The 23,806-nt window shown below is 50.6% G+C and overlaps 2 protein-coding genes across 6 annotated transcripts in view; one reads left to right on the top strand and one right to left on the bottom strand.

Moving 5' to 3' along the window:
• Positions 1 to 9,511, top strand: part of ZNF106 (zinc finger protein 106) — a 62,392-nt gene extending 52,881 nt beyond the window's left edge. For both annotated transcript variants that reach the window (XM_075531102.1, XM_075531101.1), the window contains 8 exons: positions 20 to 136; positions 815 to 1,006; positions 2,040 to 2,102; positions 2,722 to 2,841; positions 3,667 to 3,738; positions 4,795 to 4,866; positions 6,963 to 7,109; positions 8,051 to 9,511. In XM_075531102.1, coding sequence (XP_075387217.1) covers positions 20 to 136; positions 815 to 1,006; positions 2,040 to 2,102; positions 2,722 to 2,841; positions 3,667 to 3,738; positions 4,795 to 4,866; positions 6,963 to 7,109; positions 8,051 to 8,107 — 840 coding nt within the window. In that variant the 3' untranslated portion in view covers positions 8,108 to 9,511. The remainder of the gene's footprint in view (positions 1 to 19; positions 137 to 814; positions 1,007 to 2,039; positions 2,103 to 2,721; positions 2,842 to 3,666; positions 3,739 to 4,794; positions 4,867 to 6,962; positions 7,110 to 8,050) is intronic.
• Positions 9,512 to 12,925: 3,414 nt separating this feature from the next.
• The window catches only part of CAPN3 (calpain 3), a 52,609-nt gene continuing 41,728 nt past the window's right edge, over positions 12,926 to 23,806 (bottom strand). For 2 of the 4 annotated variants that reach the window (XM_075530768.1, XM_075530769.1), the window contains 12 exons: positions 21,720 to 21,889; positions 21,378 to 21,389; positions 20,407 to 20,615; positions 19,439 to 19,475; positions 14,912 to 14,989; positions 14,514 to 14,571; positions 14,364 to 14,428; positions 13,975 to 14,043; positions 13,805 to 13,883; positions 13,506 to 13,622; positions 13,238 to 13,296; positions 12,926 to 12,952 (listed from right to left, as the gene is read on the bottom strand). In XM_075530768.1, the coding sequence (XP_075386883.1) occupies positions 12,926 to 12,952; positions 13,238 to 13,296; positions 13,506 to 13,622; positions 13,805 to 13,883; positions 13,975 to 14,043; positions 14,364 to 14,428; positions 14,514 to 14,571; positions 14,912 to 14,989; positions 19,439 to 19,475; positions 20,407 to 20,615; positions 21,378 to 21,389; positions 21,720 to 21,889 (980 nt within the window). Of the gene's footprint in view, positions 12,953 to 13,237; positions 13,297 to 13,505; positions 13,623 to 13,804; positions 13,884 to 13,974; positions 14,044 to 14,363; positions 14,429 to 14,513; positions 14,572 to 14,911; positions 14,990 to 15,705; positions 15,820 to 18,232; positions 18,251 to 19,438; positions 19,476 to 20,406; positions 20,616 to 21,377; positions 21,390 to 21,719; positions 21,890 to 23,806 lie in introns of all 4 variants that reach the window. The other 2 variants (XM_075530766.1, XM_075530767.1) reach the window with 2 other exon arrangements.

The following is a 23,806-nucleotide window of genomic DNA, read 5'->3' as shown; positions in this document are numbered from 1 at the left end:
CGTTGTGTGTGTGTTTTAGACCAGGGAGTGTGTGGAAAAGCTGCAGCTGGAAGACCGGGTCCTCTGCCTCCACAGTCGATGGCGAATCCTCTATGCGGGACTGGCAAACGGCACGGTGGTCACCTTCAGCATCAAGGTTCGTGGCTGACTTCCCATGTCACCTGAAAGTGTGTGTGGTGATGGATGGGGAAGGCAGGCTGTCCCTGTTTTCTTGTCTGAGGAGCCACAGAACCAGCCCTTGCTCAAAAACAGTTCTCTTCTGAAGCGAGTGAAACAAGATCGACCTTTCCCTCTGCTCACAGCCAAATGTGCCAGGACCCAAGCGTAACTGTTTTACCCACCAGCGCTGAAGACTTGGGACCGAGTAATGAATCAAAGGCTACCCCATCTGTGGCATTTTAAGTATGACGGTGAAAAACGAGCTCTTGTTCCTTTGACTGTGACAGTGGTGTGGTTTGCAACTTTTATTTAAGAGTTTCTTGAGCCGGGCTGATTGTGTAAATTGAATTTGGGAGTTTGCTTCCATGTGCATGTGGCCTCATTCCTTTTTAATGCAGAGATACATTTCTAAGCAGGATAAAGGTGGGATGAGTTGAAGCTGGAAAGGAGCTTTTATTGTTAAGGGTTTGCCATCAGAATGAGGAGTGTCATGAATACACTGCAGAGAGAGGTGGAGCGGGAAGGGCAGAGGTTGGCGAGTTAAGGGTAGGGATAGGTAATCGAATTGAGCTTACGCCCAGATGGCGATTTCGGTTAGTGTGCTTTGAAGTTTTCCAGTTGCTTTGACTTCATGTAACAATGTTCAATTTTTCAGAATAACAAACGGCTTGACATCTTTGAATGCCACGGCCCTCGGGCTGTCAGCTGCCTTGCCACAGCTCAGGAAGGTGCCCGAAAGCTGCTGATTGTGGGATCTTATGACTGCACCATTAGTGTCCGAGACGCTCGGAACGGGCTGCTCCTCAGAACCCTGGAGGGCCACAGCAAAACCATTCTGTGCATGAAGGCAAGTATTGTGTGAGGGAAAGGGGGCGTCCAGGGCAAACGGGAAGGTTTTGAGTGGCGGGTACCCTGCTGTCTAGTGCGTTACTTAAAACACAACCATTTGAAAAGAGCAACGTTGGGGAGGAGACGAGCCAGTCAGGGTGCAGTGTAGCAACGATGAAACATACAACTTTCCTCTAGTCCCTAAATGCTTCCTCCCTCCCCACCACTATCATGATCCCGATTCTACCTTACAAATCTGGCTAGACCAGAGGATGTACACTGGTACAGATAGGAACTGTGTTTCACAGGGAATCCAGGGTGGATGATCCTTTCAGGACCAGTGGTGAGAGTGGCGATAATGGGTGGAAAAAGGTGGGTGGAAAGGGGGAACCAATGAGAAGGATCTACATATAACCTCCTCCCTGGGGGACGGGCAACAGAAAAGTGGGTGAATGGAGACATAGGATAGCGTAAGCTATTACAGAATAATAATTTATAAATTATTTAGGGTTCATGAGGAAAGGGAAGCAGGGGGAGGAAACGACCTGATGCCAGGGGCTTAAGTGGAGAGCAGATGTTTTGAGAATGATGAGGGCAATGAATGTACAAATGTGCTTTATACAATTGATGTATGTATGAATTGTGATAGGAGTTGTATGAGCTAATGATTTTTTTTAAAAAAAGAGCAACGTGATTGCTGTCTCCTCTCTACAATTGGGTAGACTGTCTTAATATAGCATCTGAGAAGCCTTGAACATGCCTTTCATTGTAGACTATGAGTATATTCAAAAGCCTTTCCAGGTTGCTCATTAATTATTCTGAAGAGACAACACCCCAGTAATAATCAACTCTATAAAATACCCAGTACTAAAGGGGTAATTTCACTTGAGAAAAGTGATCTGAAAAACTTAGTGTATTATCCCTAGTTGATGCTCATGTGTAAACAGAATGAGAATCGGAATTTGCCAATGTGCATTCTCAGCTAGAGGAAACTCAAGGCCTTTGTACCAAATCAAACTCAGCGTTATTTGTTGTTTGTTTTTTTCTTTAAGGTGGTGAATGATCTTGTGTTCAGTGGCTCCAGTGACCAGTCAGTCCACGCCCACAACATTCACGTAAGTCATGCTGATGCGTAAGCAATTCTTGAATAGAAATGCTAGTTGAAGCTGGAAGGATACCCCTGGCCACTTAAATGGGGCCCTTTACCTAGAGGAAAGGTTTGGTCCTGATTCCTGTTCTTAAGCTCTTGGATAATATGGAGCACCCTAGAAATGTTGACTTCATCCGACATTGTAATGGGGACAGACTCAGGAGTTTACGTTTGGTTCGCTTACCCAGAGTTAATTGAGCATCTGAAGCTCTAAAAGAGGGTTTGTAGCTTAAAAGAGAAACAAGAAACCAACGGAGGCCGTGCTTGGTGACCGCGGAGCTGCTGTGCAGAGGAGGAGCGCAAGGGCGGGTAGCTGGGAGGGCGGCGCTCTTCTTGGATGCCCACCCCGCTCTTCCTGGTCTGGAACCCAAGGCAAAACACCAAGACCGTGCACGTGCCAGTCCTTCACGTACCAGGAAAGGCATACAGACAGCGTTACTGTGGCTTTTCTCCCTCTAGGACCCTGGGTTTAAGTACAGCTCCCTATGTGTGCAAGCAAGCCTCTCTTTGCCTCTTGGAATTATAGAATCATAAATCTCAAAAGTTGGAAAGAACTTGTGCTTCTTGCTTCTCTTCTGGTGCAGAATGGGGAGCTGGTGAGGATCTATAAGGGTCACAACCATGCGGTGACTGTGGTGACTATCCTGGGGAAAGTGATGGTGACTGCTTGCCTGGATAAATTTGTTCGTGTCTATGAATTACAGGTGAAATTTAAATCTCTTTTGTATTGCTATTGATACGTAAGTCTGAGTTGGGGCCCAACCATCTTCATTTTAAATGTGCATGTCAGATAATGATGAAGCACTGAGACACACACGTAGATTTTTGAGAGGGTGCTCAAAAAATTCATAGAGAGATGGAATTTAAAAATTAAGGATTTTTTCCATGAACATTTTTAAGCTCCCTTGTATAAAGATACGCATATACAGTATCCATGGGGGGGTTGCTTCCAGAAAGCCCCTTGGATACCACATCCAAAGAAGAGCTCAAGTCCCCTATATAAAATGATATATTATTTGCCTATGCACAGCTTTCCATATACTTTAAATCATGCCTCGATGACAGAATACCCAAGTCAATGTAGATGTCATATAAATTGCACTTTATGCTCCCACAGCCTCTCAGGGACTGCTTTGACCTTTGACTACTTCCGTCTGTTGTTTGAATCTGCAGATGGGAAGGGGAGCCTGTGGAGACCATAGATATTGAGGGCTGTGTGTGTGTGTGTGTGTAGCCATCACAATGTTAATGGCTTCTCAAGTGTAATTCTATTCTCTAAAATCTGGGTAGTTCTCCTTGTTTGCATCTAATTTCAAATTTGAGGGTTTGAGCCTGTCTCGTAACTGGTCTTCCTAGTTCTACTACAAAGAGGGAGACCGCTTGGAGACCTGACTGCCATTAGGTTAGGTTAGGTGCTTCAGCCTCGTGTCGTAATGACAGTTTTAAACATGCGAAAGTCCTCAGAGATCATGCTTATTAACCACAGTAAAACTAACCTCAGTGCTCTGGTCTTTTTCCCTCTGCTCAAGTCCCACGATCGATTGCAAGTGTATGGAGGACACACAGACATGATCATGTGTATGACCATCCACAAGAGTATAGTGAGTATAACTTGCCATGTCACCTATTTGCCTTTGAATGTATTTATTAAATGCTGTCTACACTGATTAAACTAGTACTGCCTGTCAGTTCCAGAGGTCACAGCTGTGCCGGTGTGGCTCCTTTGTTGACTGTTTTTCTCCTTGTTGACCTAAGAACAGTGAAAATGCCCAATCCTAGCCACGAGGCCACGAGGGAACTGCTTTTGGTATAAGAATAGTGAGAACACTTTATTTTCTTCTAATAGTTGAAAGAATTACAGTAGAAATCTTAACCGCTTTTAAATAGTGGTATTTAAGATGCTGCTGAAGAATGTGGTTCCCGAGACACTGATCTGAGCAAAGCACTTGGGAGACAGAGGGGGCGTGGCCGGTGTGGTGCAGCGAATGGCAAACCTAAAAGTAGACGTGAACCCACTTAGTCCCAGTAAGCCTTGGTTTATTTTATGTTTTAAATGATATAGCCAAACCAAAATGGTCGGCATTCGAACTGAGCAGCAAAGCTCTATGTTTGAAATGCAGAAGCCTCATCGACAGTGCCCAATAGAAGACACAGCTGCACCAATTAAAGCATAATTCTGGGGACCTCTCATCTTGCCCCCCTGTCTCTCAGCCACCCCTCAAGAGTTTGAAAGCACCTAGGCTAGAAGGTCTATAAAATATGTTCCTATTCTAGGGCCCCTGAGATAGGTTTGGGCTTAGATTAGTCTTACCGCTCATAGCTGCTATGAGGGGCCTTCGGAAAGTTTGTGGACAAATAGAATGAAAAGATAATGGGGTGTTTCACCACCCCCCCCCCACACACAGCAACTTTTGGATACCTTTTTGTACAAGTAGCTTCACCACCACATCACAGCCCCGTTTGCTTTTGTGTGTCCTCCTCTCCCTCCCACTCCTGCTCAGCCTCTGTTTCTGTCATGCACCTACTCCTAGACCCCCGTTTTCCCAGAATTGTGGGGCTAACAGTAATTCCTTGTCGCGTAGGTAGCTTTTGAGAGGGTGTTGTGCACTTGTGCTACCAAGTGCTCGCTGGTCTGATGTGATCAATCTCTCCTCCAGATCTACACTGGCTGTTACGATGGCAGCATTCAGGCTGTGAGGTTAAACCTGATGCAGAACTACCGCTGTTGGGTAAGGCGTGCAGCCGGGCTGGCCGCAGGACTCAGGGATTGCTTACCCTGCCTGCGCCGATCGGTAGACCTTTGTTCTCGCCGGTTTAGCATTGCATATTTGAACATCTTCACATGTCTTCCACTGCAGAATAGAATAAGGACCTTTCAAATGTATTTATTTATTTAATAGTCTGAATTTTTGTTTGTTTTTAAATTGTATTCTGGGAAGTTCAATTTTTAAAACCGAACAGGAAATCCTTCTGTCTGTCTGTAATGAAAGGCTTTTAAGACACAAGGTATGTTTAACTAGCTTCTGGTCAAAGGTGGCTTCCTAGAGGGTGTTTTGTTATTACAAAAACAGTGCCTGTTTACAAAAATAGCAACAACCCAAGTAGGAGTGCTTATTCTCACCACCTGCCCCCACTCCTGAGGTATTACAAATATTCATAGTTTTGTGGTTCTCCCTGTCAGTTTAGAAGACTAAGAAAATGAAATTTATAGTCTTATTGTGCTACTAAGCTAAATTGCATGGTTTTATTTTTGATTTGGGATTAGTGCTTAACTTTCAAAGCTTTCGCACTATTCCTTATAAATAAACATGACTTGTTTCATCAGGTCCAATATTAGAATTCAATGTAAAGTTTTATGGCTCCAAACTTCTAGCCTCACCCCCACCCCGCCCCTGCCCCCACATTCATGGAATAAAAAAGACACTCTCCATGTTTAAATTTCCTTTTAGGCTTCTCCATCACCTAAATATTTTTCAACTTTTTTTTTTTTAACAAACAAAGCCTGTAAATAGTTCAAGGTCTGTTTGTTGACCTTGTTGAAGTGCTTTCCGGTTGAGTTGATGGGGTGTCAGGCCCTGGACCCAAAGTCATTTTTCACCTTTTTAAACATTTTTATCTTTGCTGTAATCTTCATGAAGGCACGGCAAATCCTAGTACAACAGGATCCAGGATACACAAGTGCACAATCTATGTAGAACAACGGGGAAATACTTTCTGGTTTTATCGGTGGAGAGGTGGGATCCCATAGAGGAAAAACTAGAATTTGAAGTATGCTTCAGAAGTGAACACGTTACACAATCCCAAGACTAACTGCAAACAATCCTGTGGAGGAAAAGGCAAGACAGAACAGCTTTCTACTTTCTGACTCAGAGTGAAATGCAACCCAGAAATACGGTTACGGTCTTAAAAAAAAAAAAGGCATCATAAGACTGATTAGTAAATATCTTATACAACAAATATTTCTACAAATACAGCTTTCTCTGTTAGACATTGCTATTTTCAGATTTACAAGTTAACCTTGTTTTTGAATTATTAATAGGAATTAATTATTATTAATAGGAAAATTAAGCACCCCGGTAGTGTTGTGGGTCAGGCATTGGTCATAACTGCAAAGTAGGAGACTCCGATCCACCCGCTGCTTTTGGGGGCATTTTACTGGCTCGTACAAGGATTGACAGTCTCAGAAACCCTGTGTGGGGCCTCTTTGCGTGGCATTGCCTCCACGGCAATGGTGGGTGTGATAAATACGTGCTGGCTTTACCTCATCTATCTGAGAAAGTCAGTAGCGTTTCCCCTGCTGCTCTCAAGGTCTCCCACTGTCTTGGTGTCTAATTTGATTACTATGGCTTCATTGTATTTTCTAGCAAAGAGTACATTAAAGAAGAAACCCAGTGCCTTTAGTCAATTTCAACTCACCATAACCCTATAGCAGCGAGCAGAGTTTCCCCTGGTGGGTTTCTGAGACTGGCTGTTTGCACTCCTGCGGAGCAGCTAGTGACCTTGCTGGGAGCGGCCCAAGTCGAGGCACTGTGCCCCCAGAGCTCTTAGATCAGCTGTTCTCAACCTGTGGGTCACAACCCCTTTCACGGGGGTCGCCCGTTTCACAACAGTAGCAGAATGACAGGGATGATGTGGCAACGAACATAATGTCATGGTTGGGGGTCCCCACCACATGAGGACCTGTATTAAAGGGTCACAGCACGAGGACGATTGAGAACCACTGCCTTAGATGACAGAAAAGGCCTATTGTCTGCTCCCACGAGACTTCCGTTCTGATGGCGCCCTCCCTGTGCTTTTCAACGGCGCTCTCCTGTGTCCCCTCCAGTGGCACGGCTGCTCTTTGATATTCGGTGTCATGGAGCATTTGAAGCAACACCTGCTGACCGACCACACCAATCCAAACTTCCAAACTCTGAAGTGCCGCTGGAAGAACTGCGATGCTTTCTTTACCGCGAGAAAAGGATCCAAGCAGGTGTGTGGGTTAACCTGGGGGCTCGGAGCGGGGTCTGCGCAGCCCGACAGGGCCCAAGTCCGGCCCTCAGCCCCTGTTTGTAAATGTTCCGGCACACGTCTGTCCCCATCTTCTCACACAGCGTCTCTTTGCTTTTGTGTTAGCTGTGACAGATACTATATAGTCCCCAAAGCCTACGATACTGTCTAGCTGGCCCTTTCCATGAGAAGCAGTGGCCCAACTCCCCAGGCGAATGTAGTTGAATTATGCATTTTTGGAGAAGGCGCCCCCCCCCCCCGCAGTTTTAACAGTTTTGTGTTGGATAATCTGAGTTTTTAATACATCCCAGTTATCACTTCCAGGGAAGTGGTTTTCAAATGCTCAGATACAGTTCTGCTGCTTCTTAGCAGTTGAGCCATCTAGGGGGAATTGTGTGTGCGTGCAGGCACACCCACACACCCAGGAGAACTGGGCGTTCGCTTCAGTTCACCCTGTCCTGCAGGACCACTGTGCGGCTGGCAAAGAGTACACGCGCGCGCGCACACACACAATCTGGGTTACTGACTGAGATGGCGTTCAGGAGGCTCAGTTTCCTTTGCCATGCCACAGTGCTCAGAATGGCGAGTAGGGCGGCCCAGACACTTTTATTTTTACAAACAAAGCCGGTACTGGCAACCAGGTTTCAAGGGAGGAATTAGATAGTTTTTGAGTTTGGGGTAAAAAAGTGTAACGTGTTTTAAACTCAGTGTCTAGATCTAGAGGCTTATGTTAATGCTCTTGTGCTTAAACAAGAACTCATTTGCAGGTGTATAATTTCATGTGAATTAGCAACGTGCAGGCTCATACCTCCTGTCGCCCGTCTATGGGCCCGCTTTCAAATGTACCCCTGGGGTTTTCTGGGCTTGGGGTTTTTCCTGCCCTCCTGCCGACTCTTCTTCATGGACCCTCTCACTTGCCTGCAGGACGCTGCGGGACACCTTGAACGGCATGCTGAAGAAGACAGCAAACTCGACTCGTGAAGTTTTTGCCTCCCACGTTGGGATGTCATTAGTTCCACACTTTCCACATCAGCCCCAAGCACAAGCCTTTCCCTTCCCTTCATCCCCGGTGAGGCAGGGAAGGAGAAAGTACCCGGCTTACCAAGAGCAAAGTCTGGGCGGCTCTCGGGGTGATGGGTTACACTTTAAGTTCTTGCTGGAGGTGCGTGTCAGATCAAACAGGTTTTAAAGAATTCTCCTCCTCTGGGCAACACGGCAGAGCGATTTCATGCTGCCGATGTTCTCCAGACGTTTCTTATAGGGCCCCGCCTTCATGGGGCTCATCACACTCACTCTGCAGTGAAGTTCAGCTTGTGAAATCTTACGTTCTCACCGTGGTGTAAGCCTGTGGTCAAGGCTTTTACATACATGTTTGTTCACATGCTAGGCTTTCAGAACCAGCTTTCATGTTTCCAGTTGTAATAAGTGGCCATTAAAATTGGAACCCAGTAGTTTCACTTTTTTAACCATCACATGTGCAGTGTGTTCCTTCTTCTCTTAGATGGTAAGAGGACAGAGCTGGCTTAAAATGCTGAGACTCACAGTAGATTGTACTTCAGGATTCAAAGACTGGATCACACATGAGGGGCCCTTAGAGACAGCACCTCCCAGAGAGCAGATCTTGACAGACCTGGTGTCGAGCTGTGCGTGTTGCTGTTGACCCAGGTACTCCCTGCTGCAGGTGCTGTCAGGCTGGTTCAACTGTAGCTGTAGCCTTCGAGACCGCCCCTTCCTCCTCTGACCCTCCTGGTTTGCCATTGCCAACCCAGTCTCCCCGCTCTCCAGCTGACCTAGACTGGTGCAGTGCTCAAAAGGTGCAGGAGTTAAGACAGCCTCTTTGTACGGTTTTTAGAACCATATGCAGGCTTCTAAGAAACTTATTTCTGGAAACCAGTGTCTTTGTGTTCACCATCGGCCAGCTGGGCGAGAGTGGAGCCTGGTGAAGGTAAAGGATCCACGTGTCCGCGAGAGCAGCCCAGACAGCAGAGCCTCAGTGGGGCTGCTTCCCTTTTGGAATTCCTCTGGACTTGTAGCGGTAAAGCGGTGCAACTGTGTTTTCTAACCTTGGGTTAGGGTGCTTGAAACTCCAAACCGTCTCTTCAGAGAAGCAAGGAGAAGAGCCCGGTGCCACACGCCAGCCTCCATGGTGTGAAGCGTTCATTTTCCAGACTCGCAGTCCACCCAGCTTCGCCCTCAGCCCTGCTAGTGCACAGAGACAGCTGCGCACTGGTCTCTGGGCAGGTCCCCAGGCACAGCTGTTTCACCAGCTACCTTTCAGAAGGCTCTGGGACCCCTTGGAATTATAGGCAAAACTGTATGGGTTTGGTTTTGTGTTTTAGGAAAGGTCCCAGTGGTTCTTACTGGAACCCCACCCCCACCCCAAAATGTTACCCACCAATCGAGGAGCTACTTCTACATCGTGACAGGCCGCACTAGCCGTTTCGTGCTGGTTTTATAAATGGGGACGCTCCTGTTATCTACATGGTTGAGATTTGCTGAAGAGAAGAGAAAATTCTGTTGCAAAAAGTGCCTGTGCTGGCTGTGTGTGATCTTATGAAACTTGCCACCTCCCATCCTTTACTCCCTGTGGTGGGGACCTGAGAAAAGACAGTGTTCTGTGGCCATGGGAGTGGCAATGGCCCAGGAAAACACCCCCAGACTCACTGGTACGCCTGGCTGTTTCCCCTGGACTGCAGTGGAACTAGGTTTCCTTCCTGCCTGGGCAGAGCGAGCCTTGAATGCTCTGTCACCTGTGTGCCCTTCTGTTCTGACGCCATGTGGGACAAGATGAGACCAAGGAAGGGAACTTGAGGTTGGGGCAGTTTTGAGGGTCTTACAGATTGAAGCAGGGCTGTGAATGAGTTTATTTGGGAGACTCTTGGCACTGTAGCTGCTTGTGTGCATGCATGTATGGCTGTTTCTTTGCATGTGCATATACATGTAGACAGTCGCCTATACTTAGACTATTTCTCCGCATCTCACTGACGTTTCCTTTGAAGAGGTGGCAGTGACATCTTTATGTCAAGAACACGTCAACCTTCTCTTCACACCAGGTTAGCCTGTTCTCCAAAACATCGTCCTTTTAGCTCTCTGTTCGGAACTAGACGTACCGTAGGCATCTTCACTGCTTCTGGTCTGGGTTCTTCCTTCTAAGTGTCTTCAGAGTTATTCAGAGCTTAGATTACTTTTAAAGTCTCCCACGTCGTGGCTGCTTCTAGTCTCCGGCGTCCCCTCTGTGAAGAGCTGGGGCTCTGGGTCTTGTGTCGACTCTGGATTTAGTACCTTGGTGAAGCCAGGAGGCTGTTAAATGACTTGACAGGAGCCTACTCATTTCTTGTAAGAGCCAGGAGGCCATTTTTAGAATGTTGTTTTTAATTGCCTGTGCCTGCTTCGAAGGGCTGGAAGCCAGGACACAGTAGCATGAATCCTGTCATGTGCACGTCCTAGGGATTCATGGCAGTTTGATCTGCTAAAACAGCACTTACTTCAAGGTATCTGCCGCAGTATCTAACCAGGTCTTGGCGTACTCTTCCACGTGGTTATCAAGTAACCAGGCACAATGAAAACAAAACTCTCTAAGTTCAAAGCCTCATCTCTCCCAGAAGATAACTAAGTCATTGTTCTGCGCTGCTGCTTTTCTGGGGACTTCCCCCTCCCTTAGAAGAGTTAGCAGTTGAGTGTTGTATGTGCAGTATGACTGCGAAGAGAGATTGTCTGCCTTCCGAAGGGTTTTTGTTTCTGTAGCGACACAGTAGGCAGCTTTAGTGACTAGGCATGTGGATGATTTGGTGGGAACAGGTGTACCCGTAATGCAGTGGTATGGTATGTTTTTGGAGGGAACTCAGTGGAGAGCAGATTGGCATGTACTGACAAGTAGGCGCTGAGCCCCCTGGTTTGCTCAACTAGCTGCAGTTCCAATCCCATGCTTGCTTACAAGTTTTGTTCCCGCCCCCTACTGGAGAGTTTCTAGAGCTGTTGTGAGCCCATGCCCCACACGCTTATAAAACAGTGGTGGCTTCATCCCTGCCCCAAACCATCTTGTAGGACAGGAGATGAAGTGGAAACAGCCAGGCCTACCAGTGAGGCTACTGTGTAGGAATGGGCCCCGGAGGAGTGGCCACCTGGGCCACAGGGAGTTGTGTGTACAAGCAGGTGGGAGCTCTTCTCGCAAACCAGACTACTGTGCAGCCCATGGAGCTGTAACCCGACGCCAGCCCAAAGTTCCTGATTTGCTCTAAAGCCAAGGCGGTCGCTCAGTGGGAGAGGAGGGGCCCAAAGAAGGACTGTGAACAAGCCCTCCCCCTGTTTAAGAGAAATCGCTGCCCTAGAGCTGCTCCAGCATCTTTGGTTTCTGGGTTTTATTTTATTTTTTTTAATAATATGGATTCAGAAGAATAAAATCAGAGGACAATTAACTGCAAAAATGTTTGTAAGCAAATAGCCTAGCCTTCTTACATTTTGGTATAAAGCTGTGAACACCCTAAATTTGTAAAACAGAGAAAAAGCAAATACAAGAGGAAAATAAAGTACTTTCATTAATTGGTTGGTAACTGCCCTTGTCTGTCTATTTGGCACAAACCCTTTCTCATCCATTGCTGGTTTGGGAACCCAGAGGGTGCTGCTTGGGAAAGAGAAGAGGCTTATAGAAGTGCCACAGTCTGGGGTCCAGGTAAGTATGGCAAACAGCTCCATTCAAGGATTTTTCCCAAGGTGAGTTAGTGGACAGACTAAACTTAAAAACGAATTGCTATTACTGGGGCCGCATACTTTCCCTATACGGTCAACAGCTGTTCCCTCCCTCCTATATTGTGGAAACAGTGTTATGATCAAGAAATAGAAGCATGATTCAAGTGGGGTGAGGGTTGGACAGGGGTGTTTTGTTTTGAAGGGAATCTGTTTTCCATTGTGTTCTGAAAAAGTCAGGGTAAGATTAGAAGTCATTTGTTCTTGGCTGTGGGCTAAAAACCACCCACTGCCACGCACCCTTTCAGACTCACAAGTTATTCAAACGTGAGAAAATAAAATACAGTGTAATCAGCCATACACATGCCTTTATTCAGAATCAGCCAAACTGAAGAGTCAGACAACCCACAGCATTCAGCCTGGTTCCCCTGAGCTAGCTTACCCTAGAGCAGGTGCATCCTGAAATCACTCTATAGAGTCTCTGTTAATTTGGTTACTATCCTGTGTGTCCTGTGTGTGGGGGGAGTGGGGGTGGGGGGGGAGGTTGTGGAACTTAAAGGTGATAGAGGGTACAGTGGTGGCGAACCAGCCAGTTGCTGTCAGGTCAGTCTGAATCCTGTTGACTCCACGTGTTGCTGAGCAGAATTGTGCACTCGGGGGTTTTCGATGGCAGTCCTCTTTTGGAAGTACATTGCCGGGCCTTTCTTCCGAGGCACCTCTGGGTGGCTTCAAATGACTAACGTTTCAGGTAGAACAGCCTAATTTGCACCACCCAGAGGCTCTGCTGTTAGCAAAAGCTGCTGCAGAGGGCTAAGAGGCAGCCAAAGCCTCTGCATTTGGTTCAGAGGCAGGTCCACTCGAGAGCAAAACCTCCGAGGCATTTCGTCTACTTGACAAAGAGGCCCAGCTGCCCCACTTACTGCATCAGCAGAGGATCAGGCTGAGCGTGAAAGAGCAACAGATGCGAGGAGTGAAGTGCAAGAGGGAGGAGAGGGTGCTGGAGGCCTGGGCAGGGTCAGCTGCTGAGTCCTCTGAGGTAAGTAAGTGGTTCTAGCAGTGTTGGGTAGAAATGGACATCTGAATCATCCTGCGTGGCTTTAGACAGGCCGTCCTGGCTCAGGCATACATGGTGAGCTGCAGCCACTAAACGAAGCCCGAGATCAAAATGAAAACCAAGAAGGGTCCGACGGGGTAGGCGAAAGGGCGCAGCCTTAACATGCCAGAACATGCCATTGGAGTGTTTGCTGTGGAGCTGTGGTTTACTGCCTCCCCTCGCCCACCCTTGGGTGGCACATGCCTAAAAATTTGGGGGACTTCCCTGTGAGGCCCCCCACTCCCAACCATTGGGAAAGTGAGATTGCACACAGTGACCCACTCAGCCTCGCCGATAGACCCACCTTGAATTTGGGGAGTGCGGCCCCTCCTTACCTCTAGAACATTCAGTTTGATGATCCCGTCTCCATCCTTGTCAAACGCGCTGAAAGCTCCTGCGGGGAAAGAGTGCCAGTTACAGGCTGATGCTGCCTCCACCCCTGTTGACTCAGGGCGAGGGCTGGGCATGTTCCTTGCGCACAAAGGCCACCAGCAAGCCTCCCTTTGTCAAGCCAGCCAGAGCAGGGAGTTTGTTGAGACTGAACAATGGTCAGGCCGAGAGCCCAACTGCCGCAGCAAGCCCCGGGAGGGCCACCCCACTTACTGAACATGCCCTCCAGCCTGACAAAGCAGCAGATGAAGCTGTCAAAGTCAATGTTCATGTGCTTGTCGGCGTAGCGCATGGTGATGATGTCATAGAGCTGGCAGTTGAGGTGGAATCCTGGGGAGGGCGCAGCAGTGGGTGGAGGTGGACTCGGAGGCCCCTGCGTGGTTTTCCCGGGCCTTCTCCTCTGTCTCATGTCGCACCCCTCGGCCTGGGACAGGACACTGAGCGGCCCTTCAACCCCCTTTCTAAAGGAAGGCCCTCAGAGCCTCCAGCCCCTTCCCTCCTCTCCCTGGCACCTGCATCATTGACGGCATTTCGCATCTCATAGCTGTTGATGGTGCCTGAGTGGTCTGTGTCGTACTGTTTGAAGATTTTCTGGCAATAGGAAATGTGAGGACAGAGGTTGGTCAACACCCTCAACTCCGGAATGTGCTTCCATCATTCCCACCTTCCATTCTCTTCCCACCTGCCAGGCCTTAATCTTCTTCCAGAGATGGTGAAACTCCTGCAGATTCAGCCTCCCAGAGCCATCTGTCTGGTGAGGGGAGGTCAGGGTGACAGTACACAGCAATGCCGCCTGGACTGCACAGGCTTTCTAGGGGGCTCCAGGGGGAAGGTGATCCTGTAGGATGATTCTGCCAAGGTCCTGCCCTGCTAGGGACACCCTCCCCGCGCCCCTCCCCCTCCTCCACATCTGTGCTCAGCAGGCTCTTCCCAACCCCTATCCCTCAAACAGCCCTGAGGGGATCCGTATCAGGGTGTTTGACTCGGGACCTCCTGAAGGCCGTCCTCGGGCCCCTCTGCCCGGTTGTGCGGGGCCGAGGACACGGCCCGGAGCACTGGTAGGAAGGATACATCCATGAGAGCGATCATGCTCCGGCAGGACTCCAGCGTGAACCCTTGTGTCTTCAGGTCCTTATCTGGAAGGAATTGGAAGCAGGTGAGGGGGCTCCTTTCGGGCGGCTGGCCCTCTGCCCACTCATTGCCCATGGCTGGGCCACTCACGTTTGTGCACAACTGTGTTGAGGATGTTCTTGAGCTCATCTGCACAGATCTCCATGTCCTGAGGAGGAAAGGAGAGGCCACACCGCTCAGGCTTTGCAAAAGCCCCACCCAGCCATCTGGGTTCCGAACGTCCCTGCCGGGGCGATTCTGTGACAGGGGAAGCCGGGCGTTTCTGAGGGGCCCGGTGTTGCAGCCTCAGCTGTCCAGACTGCAGTGGGCAACCTCTGATCCCCATCCAGTGCATGTGTCAAGGACTTCAGGATTTTCGGGGCTACCCACATGTCCCGTCCAAAGCCCAAAGGAACCACTTCTGGACAATTAAGAAATAACTGGAAACCGGAGCCGTTAATCAAGATGAGAGGCAACACTTGTGGGGGTTGGGGTGTGGAGGTACTCACGTCGCCTGCTATCTGCCTGAAGATGTTCCGGAATTGCTGCTGTTCTTCACTCTCCTGGTCAGTGCTGCCTCTGTGTGGCTGTGGAAGCACAAAGGAAAACTGGCTCTTAGAACTTGGATCTGGTACCCCAAACAGGCCTGGGTGACAGCAGAGGACGGGGACAGGGGTAAATGCTGCCCTTCCATAGCCAGACCTGGTGACCTGGAGCAAGACTACCCCAGGCTCCAGCAGGCCCAGAGACCCCAAGGAAATGTGTTAGCCATGCAGACATGTAGGTTGGGGCTCACCTCCCCTCACCAAGCCAGCCCCAGCAGGTCAAAAGCTATCAGGTATTCTGATTCCTCCACCCTTAGTCATCAAGGCCAAGTCTTCAGGGGGTCCAGTCCCCCTCTCTTGCAAAGTGCCCGAGGGCAGAGGAGGTGGCCCTGGCTTTGTCTGGAACTATTTTTATCCCTTAACCTTACTCCCCCTAAGTGTTACATCCCTAGCTCCTCCCACTCCCGATAACTTGCACGGAGCCCTGGAGGCCCCCTTTCTGCCCTTGTTCCCAAGCGCCTCATCATGGGGACACCGACGCAGCGGCTGCTCAAACTGGTCCTACCTCAGGCTGCTGCAGCCAGCCTTCAAGACATTCACCCAAGGGCCACTTGCTTGCTTGGCAGGCCAAACCCAAATTTGTAGATGTTAAAGAGACACCCTACTCTTGGACCCCTTCAGTCCCTATGCTCCCCAAGAACATAGGAGGACCCCTATGGCAGGGCAGCCAGCCCACTCATGCTGCACGCTCCAGAAACCTGCGGAGATTTCTCTTGCTTATCGGGGCTGGTTTTGCCTTTGTCCTCCTCTGCTTCCTGGTCCACGCCCAGCTCCTTGTTGCTGTTGGCTCTGTCCGAGACGAAGATGATGGGCTGAAGACAGGAGGAGAATGGAGAAGGGGGTGAAGAGCAAGGATTACAGCAGGTGGGGCTGTAATGGCAGCAGCTCTGGGCCGGGAGAAGAGGAACGGATCTGAGACGCAGGTCCACTTCCTTCGAGGCCAAGAGCTTGCTGTGTGGCTGGGGGGAAGTCTGTCTGGACTCCATTCTTTCTCTCTCCATACGCACCCCATTTCTTCACACGGACTAGTTGGGATTAAACAAGGCAGGCGATGGGAAGTGCTTGGAATGGCACATGCAGCTGTGATGTACATGCAGTTACTGTCCAAGTCTCCAAAGCACTTGGGATGGAACAAGCCTCTCCGACTGATGGGGAGGGGGAGCTCGTTCCCTGTGGCATCCTCCCATCACCGTGGCAGCTACTGAGACACTAACAAGGGACCCCTACTTTTCTGCTAGGTGCAGATGCGTGAAATGCTCAGTGAGGGAGAGGTCAGAAGGCTGGACTCCCAGCCATGGCCCTCACACGCTCTACAACAGCATCTCTGGCCTCAGCGTGGTCATCTATTCCTGGAGCGGGAGGCACTGGCTTGGCCCTCGTTACCATAGGGATCAGATGAGATGCGGAATATGACCTTGAACTACAAAGCATTGAAGTCGCTGCATAAATAGAAGCATGTTCTCAAGATAGGCTCATGCATTGAGAGGGTATGCAAAGGGGCTTGCCATGCTGCCGCGGGTTGGGGCTGTGCACCCTGCAGGAAGCACCAGAGGAAGGCTGGGCTGACAGAGATGCGCTGCAGTGCAGAGAGCGGAAAAGGAAGGTGGTAAATCTCTGAATCTCCTCTGACGGATGGGCAGGCAACAGCTCCCCTGGCTGCGGTCCTGTGCCCTGGGCTCCTGATAGGCTTCACAGGCCCTGGCTGGCTCTGCTCTAAGCAAAGTTTTGCTGATATTTGTGGGGAGCCTGGAGAAAATGGGGTGGTGGTGGGGAAGTTTTCACAGTTAGGAGGGATGTGTGCCAGTGGATGTGTGGACACAGGACACTCCGACCAGCCACACATCCTGGGGCCTGTCCCCGAGGTAGGGGCCAGAAGTACTGGTTTGGGAGTAGATAGACAAGGTCTCCAGGCCCGATGTTGCCACTTACTTGTATGTCCTGTGACAAGTCATTTAATTTCCTTGAATCTGTATCATCACCTACAAAACTGTAGATACTGTTTTAACCGGTGGTGGTGGGGGGACGACAAGGTTGACCCTAAACACCTGTCCAGAAGCACCGAGACTTGAAGGCTCTTCCACAGCCACCAGCACGAACACCAAGACCAAGCCTTGGTGTTATTTTGCCTGTGGCTGATGCACCGCAGGCTCAAGGATGCCCCAGGTTAGTTATGTCTAAGTGGCATTCTGGGCAGACGACCCAGAGTTGCAAAGGGCTAGCGCCTGGGTAAACCACATAAAACATGTGGGAAAATGAAGTGAGGCCAGGGGAAGAGAGACGACTTCCTATGGGTTGCTGAACAACTGTACTATTAGGTTGCAAAAGGAGACAAGGGATCCTAGACCCATAGGAAACCTTGCTCAAAGCTTTGCCCCGGGTTGCCCTAAGCACACGCAGTCACCTTTAGGGACCTTTAAGGGACAAGGTCTCGCAGCTGTGTGGGCCTAACCAGAACACCCTGAGGGGCCATCAGAGGCTGCAGTGAGTCCAGGGAAGAAGGCAACCATCCAAGGCTGTGGGACAGGAAGTAGCTCAGATGGCTAGCTCTTCCTCTTCCACTGGAAGTAGTCTGTCTGAGCGGCACGCCTGGGATTGTGCAGGCGATGGTTGGCTTTCCCCTCTGCTTTGGGAAGAGCTGATGGCCATCTGGGCACAAGCACCTGCAGAGCCCGCCAGGCACACTCGCACTCCTGGGACAGGCAAGGCATCGTGAGACTGCCTGCTCTCCCTGGCATTCAGCTCACTGCGGCCGAGAGGTCAAGGCCACCGCCCAGAATCAAACTTTGCTTGGTTTAGTTAAACCCACTTCTGAGATCAAAGGTGGGGGCCCTGCTTCAGGCCCATTTGCACTGGCTTTCTTCCTCCCCTCCCTCTTTTGAGAGACGGGCAGTTGGATAACCCGGGGCACAAGGACAGAGACTCTGGAGCCAGACCCTGCCTCCATACGACCTGGCTCTGTCACGTGCTGGCTGTGTGGCTCCAGGCAAGATGGCGCAGCGCTGTTCCACTTGCTACCCTGAAAACAGGGATCAAAGTAGTTCTAACAGTGGGCCTGCTGTGAGGATGGAGTGAAGCATGCCTGGCATGGAGGCTTCGCCCAGCAACATTAGGTACTATCATTCCAACACCTGCGCTGCAGGAGCGGCTGCCGGCAGAGGGAGAAGCGCACCATTCTCGAGCTCACGCATGCTCCATGCGCTCCACCCCTCACCCAGCTACACTCACCTTGACTTTTTTCTTTTTCTGCACAAGAGAAGGAAACAGGTAAAGACGGAATAAGTGGAAAGCAAGTTCCCAGAAAACCCAGTGACCTTCGGCGTCTTTGTGACCTAATCTCAGGAGTCCAGAAATCTGGGTGACGATGGGACCACAGAAGCCACCAGCTGCTCAGAGGCAGCAGCTCTACTCCCACAGGCATTACCATCTGGGAAACCCACGGGGCAGGTCTATCCTAGGGAACCACTACAAGTCAGACTTGCCTCGATGGCAGCGAGGGAGGCCCAGATGGGCTGAGACTTCACCTTGGTTTTATATTCTACTCTCATGTGATCCTGTCCAGAGGAAGGGACCTTTCAACTCATGCATTGTTTATTTTTTAAATTTCAACAAATCATTTTATTGGGGGCTCCTACAATGTTTTTTTCTTCGTCTGCAGTTGGTTATTAACCCACCGGAAAAGTGGCTCACCCCAAAAGCAGTGAGTTTGGGTTGACTGCTATAGTATATTTCTTTCTTTTCTGAGCAGATGTTTAACACATCCAATAGGGAATCCCAGCTTCTTTTAGGACACGGAAGGTCTAGCTGGTTGCATTCCCGTGGACATCCATTGTCACTGTGACCCCCCCCCCCCCCAGCTGTGCCTCCAACACTGAAGCCAAGGGACCCGGAGGACTGAAAACGGAAGTGCTGGTGGGAACACCAAGCAAGACCCCTATAGCTGCCTACTCCATTCCTTCAGCTGACGCAGCTCCTGATACACACACTGGTTACCACTGCTTGGAAGACAGGGCTGGGGCCAAGTGCGTTTAACGCTAAAACCAAGCATCTGCGATGGGAGTTGACCCAAGTCTTGACTTGGCTGTCAAAGCCCGTGTACTCTCTTTCCTCCCCGAGGTTGCACCTCGTAATTCAATGCTAGCTGACGTGCTTCTTCTGCCCTTTGTCTCTTCCTCTAATTGTTTAAATTGCTCCTGCCTTCTAGGATCCTCTTCAGCAACCCCAGCCCCAGAGTCAGCAATGGGCCCCAGGGCCTTGACTTTGGGGCACACCACACAAAAGCTGTGGTACCACAGGGTCGTTGTTCTGCACTGTGCAGACCCCTTGTCCCCTCCACAGACGCCCGCTCTCTGCTCTACCACTGGCCGATTTGCTGCCTGGCCTGGGGAAGGTGATGTTCTGAACGGTCTCACACGGAAAAGCCGACGCGCTTACCAATGGCCGATCCACGGAGATGGTGTTTTCCACACCCCTGTGAGGAACACAAATGTGGTGGGCTCGGTGTTACCAGGAGCAGGTGGGAAGCACAGAGGGGATTTCTTCAGCTCACCCAGTGGCCCAGTCAAGAGTGACCTCCAGAGAACCTCTGAAACCTGCACCGCCCACTTCCCACCCTAGGAACCAGCCCGTGTAGGCCACCCTCCCCAGCAGCCGAGTCAGGCACAGGGGTTCTTGTTGGGGTTACCCAGAGCTCCCCAAAGGCATGACCCAACCGCCTACCCACGGACCTTGTGCTTCTTTCAGGAACAGAGTGGCAGGGCCTATGAACTCTTCTCTGGTGCCCAAGAGGGAGGATGTACCCTTGCTGGCTTTCTCTGGTCACCTTCCCTAAACACCACGTGACCCTCCTCTTGCCTTACCTTTTCTCCCTTCTCACGCATCAAACTCACAGTCTCTGTCTGTCTGTCTACCGCCCCCATCCGTGTCTGTAGGCCTCTCTCACTAGAATGTCAAGCTCTCTGAGGACAGGGGTATCTTTCTGTTTTGTTCACTGCTGTATCTCCAGAGCCGCGAACGTCTCTCCAAACTCCCTGCCCTCGAGTTGATGCGACTCATCGTGATCCTGTCGGACAGAGTAGAACTGCCGCAGAATTACTGAGACTACAAATCCTCATGGGAGGAGAAAGCCTTGTCCTTCTCCCACGGAGCGGGTGGTGGTTTCTAACTGCGACCTTAGGGTTAGCGGCCCAGCTCATATATCACCCCATCACCAGGGCTCCTTGCCTTGAGCATCGTAGGTGCTTAACAAACCTAAGGGAGTGAGCCGGAGGGGAGGGAGGGGAGGAAGGAGACAAGGAAGGAGAAAGGGATGAGCAGTGGGCGACATATCGCAGAACTCTTGGGGGGACCCACATCTCCAGGCCCTGCCGTGGCCATAGCAGGCTTGAGGGACTAGGACTCACTCAGAGAGGTTCCTCTTTTCAGAGAAGACCCGGAGGATGAATTCCCCCTCCTGGTGAGGCTCGTAGGTGGAGGGCACGATGACGTACTCGCTGGGAGGCAGGCGGAAGCGCTCGGACACTTCGCGCATGTTGATGTAGGTTTTGCTCCTGGCTTTGGAAGCGTTGTACAGGAAGAAGTCCTTCTGCAGGTGCTGCTTGTTCCCATGCATCTGTGGGCGAGAAGGACTGTGAGACTCCAGTCCCTCAGGAGAAGTGGGTGTCCTGCTTGCTGGCTGTCCCTCATGGTCCCTTCTTCCTTCCCTTGCTACCTGTCTCAGTCGTCACCCTCTGGTCCTGATGTCCTACTCCATGCCCTCTTCTGCTGGTTTAGAAGTGAGGGTCACCCTGTCATTTCCACTTACCTGCACGGCTTCGGCTCAGTCCCCAATCACCTTAAGACAGGGGAAAGGCCCTAGGAGGCAGGAGGGCTTTGACTGGGCTCGGAGGGCGGGGAGTCCTCCAGCCCCTAGAGGGCCATCACCCTAAGAGTGTGTCTGTGATTGAGGGGGCGGCTGTGTGTATATGGGCATGTGTGTCATGGGGTGAGACTGAGTATGCGTGAGTGTGTGAGTCTGAGTGAGTGTGAATGTGTGAGTCTGAGTGTGAATGGTTGAGTCAGAGTATGTGTGAATGAGTGATGTAGTGTGTGCGGTGGGGTGTGAGTCTGGGTGTGACTGTAAATGAGCGTGTTAATGAGTGAGTCTGAGTGTGAATGTGGGCGTGTGAGTGAGTGTGAGTGTGCCTGAGTCTGATCATCTATGTGTGTGAATGAGTGAGTCTGTGTGCGGGTGGTCAGGGGGCTGCTGTAGTGCCCCGAGGCCCCTGCTCTGGAGTGGGGAGGGAGCATCAGGCCCTCTGGAAGCTCCCTGGCTTCCACAGACAGACACACGGCCCCCGGCAACATTGCACACAGCCACTGATCACTTCTGTACCTCTTTGGGAACCTGGAGGAGAAACAGAAAAAGAAGATACTCAGACTGTGGATTTTGGATCCGAATGGGAATTATTAGAAGGCTCATATCATAGCTGAATGGCTTCTAAGAAGGGAATATCAGCAATTGTAGAATTGACGCAGAAATGACCCCTCTACATATCTACCTGAACCTCAGAATTTCCCATTCATGACAAACCCCTAAGAGATTAAGACACAGGTGAACCTGACAGCAGGGACCCTGGGGGGCCCCTCTGGAAGCCTTGTTGGGAGAGAAAGCACAGAGAGCCCCGGCCCTGGGAAGCTGTGTTTCCTGGGCTATGGTAGGTCGGGGCCTGCACACCTCGTAGATGGCGAAGCCAATGGAGAAAAGGTTGGCTCCCAGCTTGCGGTCCTTCCTCCGGTTCTTCTGCATCAGGGCCACCAGGAAGCTGCAGACCACCTGGGTATCATCAGGATCGTCGTCTTCCTCTAGGAGCTTCAGGCGGTACTGGGGGTTGGTCCAGAAAGTGTCTGTGGCCCCAGAAAGGAAACGCATACTCAGAAGAAGAACCGGAGGGAGACGCGACACATGGAGGTGTCTTTCCAGACTTAGGGGACAATGATCCCACCATCTGCCTAATTATGGGGATGGGGGATCTGCCCTGACTTGGTTGGGCAGCTTCCTGCCTATCAGCCAGTGCGAGTGTAATAAAAACAATACAAGATAAGGACGAGAAAGACCTGTCTGAATAACCTCTCTGCCTTGTGATGGGATGGTGAAAGGAGGAGATACGTCTGTGAGGTCTCTTACTTATGAATGCTACTGTGCACAGTGCTGAACACCTCTATGCATGGAAAAACCCTGTGGCAGTGACATAATCTGGTGTCACCCTGCAAAGGGGTGGGGTCTAGCCTGTCTATCAAGTCGCCGCTTGATGACCTCCTTTGGAGGCGCCACAGAGAGAAATAGCTTACTGGAGGCCAGATACACACAGACTCTGCTTCGTCTTCCTGCTGACAAGACACATAGTGCTACAGCCAGCTGGAGCTAGAGGAGCCACAGGGAGACCCATGCTAGTGTTGAGATGCTTCCACTGCCACTGGATCCACAAGACTTTCCACTCACTGGCCTGTGATCTTCCTGCATTCAGCGTCATTGCAGGTGTTGTGTGAGTCTGAAGAGGAATTTATAGACTGGTATTGGACATAAGGGCTAATATCAGACTTATGGACTTGATCTGGACTGGGCTGCGGTGTTTTCTCAATATACAACTGCTCTTACATAGAGAGTTCTCTATTACACACATGAGGGTCTATGAATTTGTTCCTCTAGTCCACCCAGACTAACACAAACCCCAAGGCCATCGAGTTGATTCCACTGCACGGTAACCCTAAAGGGTTTCTGGGTCTGGGATTGTAAACCTTTACGCAAGCAGACGGTCTCATCTTTCTCCCATGGAGTGTCAGATGGGTTTGAACCGACCAACCTGGTGATGAGTAGCCCAATGCTTAACCCACAGTGCCACCACAGCTCTCTTTTCACCTGTGGGCTCAAGTCACTGAAACCTCAGACCAGCTGTCCCCATCTCATAGCTAGAGACACTGAGGCACACAGAGGCTAAGGTCTCACCAACTAGTAAATGGAAGGCCTGGCATCAAATCTAAGTTCCTCTGACTTCAGGGCTTCAGCCCTTACCCCCTCCCACCATCCTGCAATCTCCTAGGTATGATAGGATTTATTCTAATGACGCTCGTGTCCTTTTGTCTGTACGAATTAAAAAATACACCTATGCACCCTTCATCATTTTTGGGGGGCGGTTCAGACTAAGAGATGGGAAGGAGCGTTGGTGGTGTTGTGGTTCCTAGTTGAGCTCCTACTGGAAAGGTCAGCAGTTTGAAACCACCAGCTGCTCCCCTTCGGGAGCAAGTTGAGCCTTCCTACTCTCGCAGAGTGAGTGTTGGAAACCCGCAAGGGCCGCCCTACCCTGTCCCGTAGGGTCGCAGAGTCGGAATCCACGGAAGGCAGTGAGGGAAGTGATGGGAGCGATAGCGACGAGAGCAGAGAGGATGCTAGCGACGGTGGCAACCATGCACATGGTCGTTCAAGAAGTAGTCATCCACGTCAACGCGCACAAAACTCTGCACGCGTTGGGGGTGGTGAGACTGCGCACACAACACAGACGCCAAGAGGTGAGGCGCTCCAGGATGATGACACGATGAGCTGTGCTTTCCAGCCAGTTCCTTCTGGCGCCTTTCAGTCTCTCCTTGACCTTCGTTCTTTTCCAGGCTCTCTCTAGCTGGCTTCCAGGCTCTGGCCAGACTCGTCTGTAGCCGCCATTGGTTTGCAATTGCGGTTTGTGGTGGTCGAATGCATGCAACACAGAAAGTCTCCCGGCAGCGGTTTTTCAGGGGACGATTCCGTGGCACCAAGACGTTGCCCGTGTCTCT

The sequence above is a fragment of the Tenrec ecaudatus genome, chromosome 14 (genome assembly GCF_050624435.1).
Source record: "Tenrec ecaudatus isolate mTenEca1 chromosome 14, mTenEca1.hap1, whole genome shotgun sequence".
Taxonomy (NCBI): Eukaryota; Metazoa; Chordata; class Mammalia; order Afrosoricida; family Tenrecidae; genus Tenrec; species Tenrec ecaudatus.
This window is presented reverse-complemented; position numbering and strand designations above follow the sequence as displayed.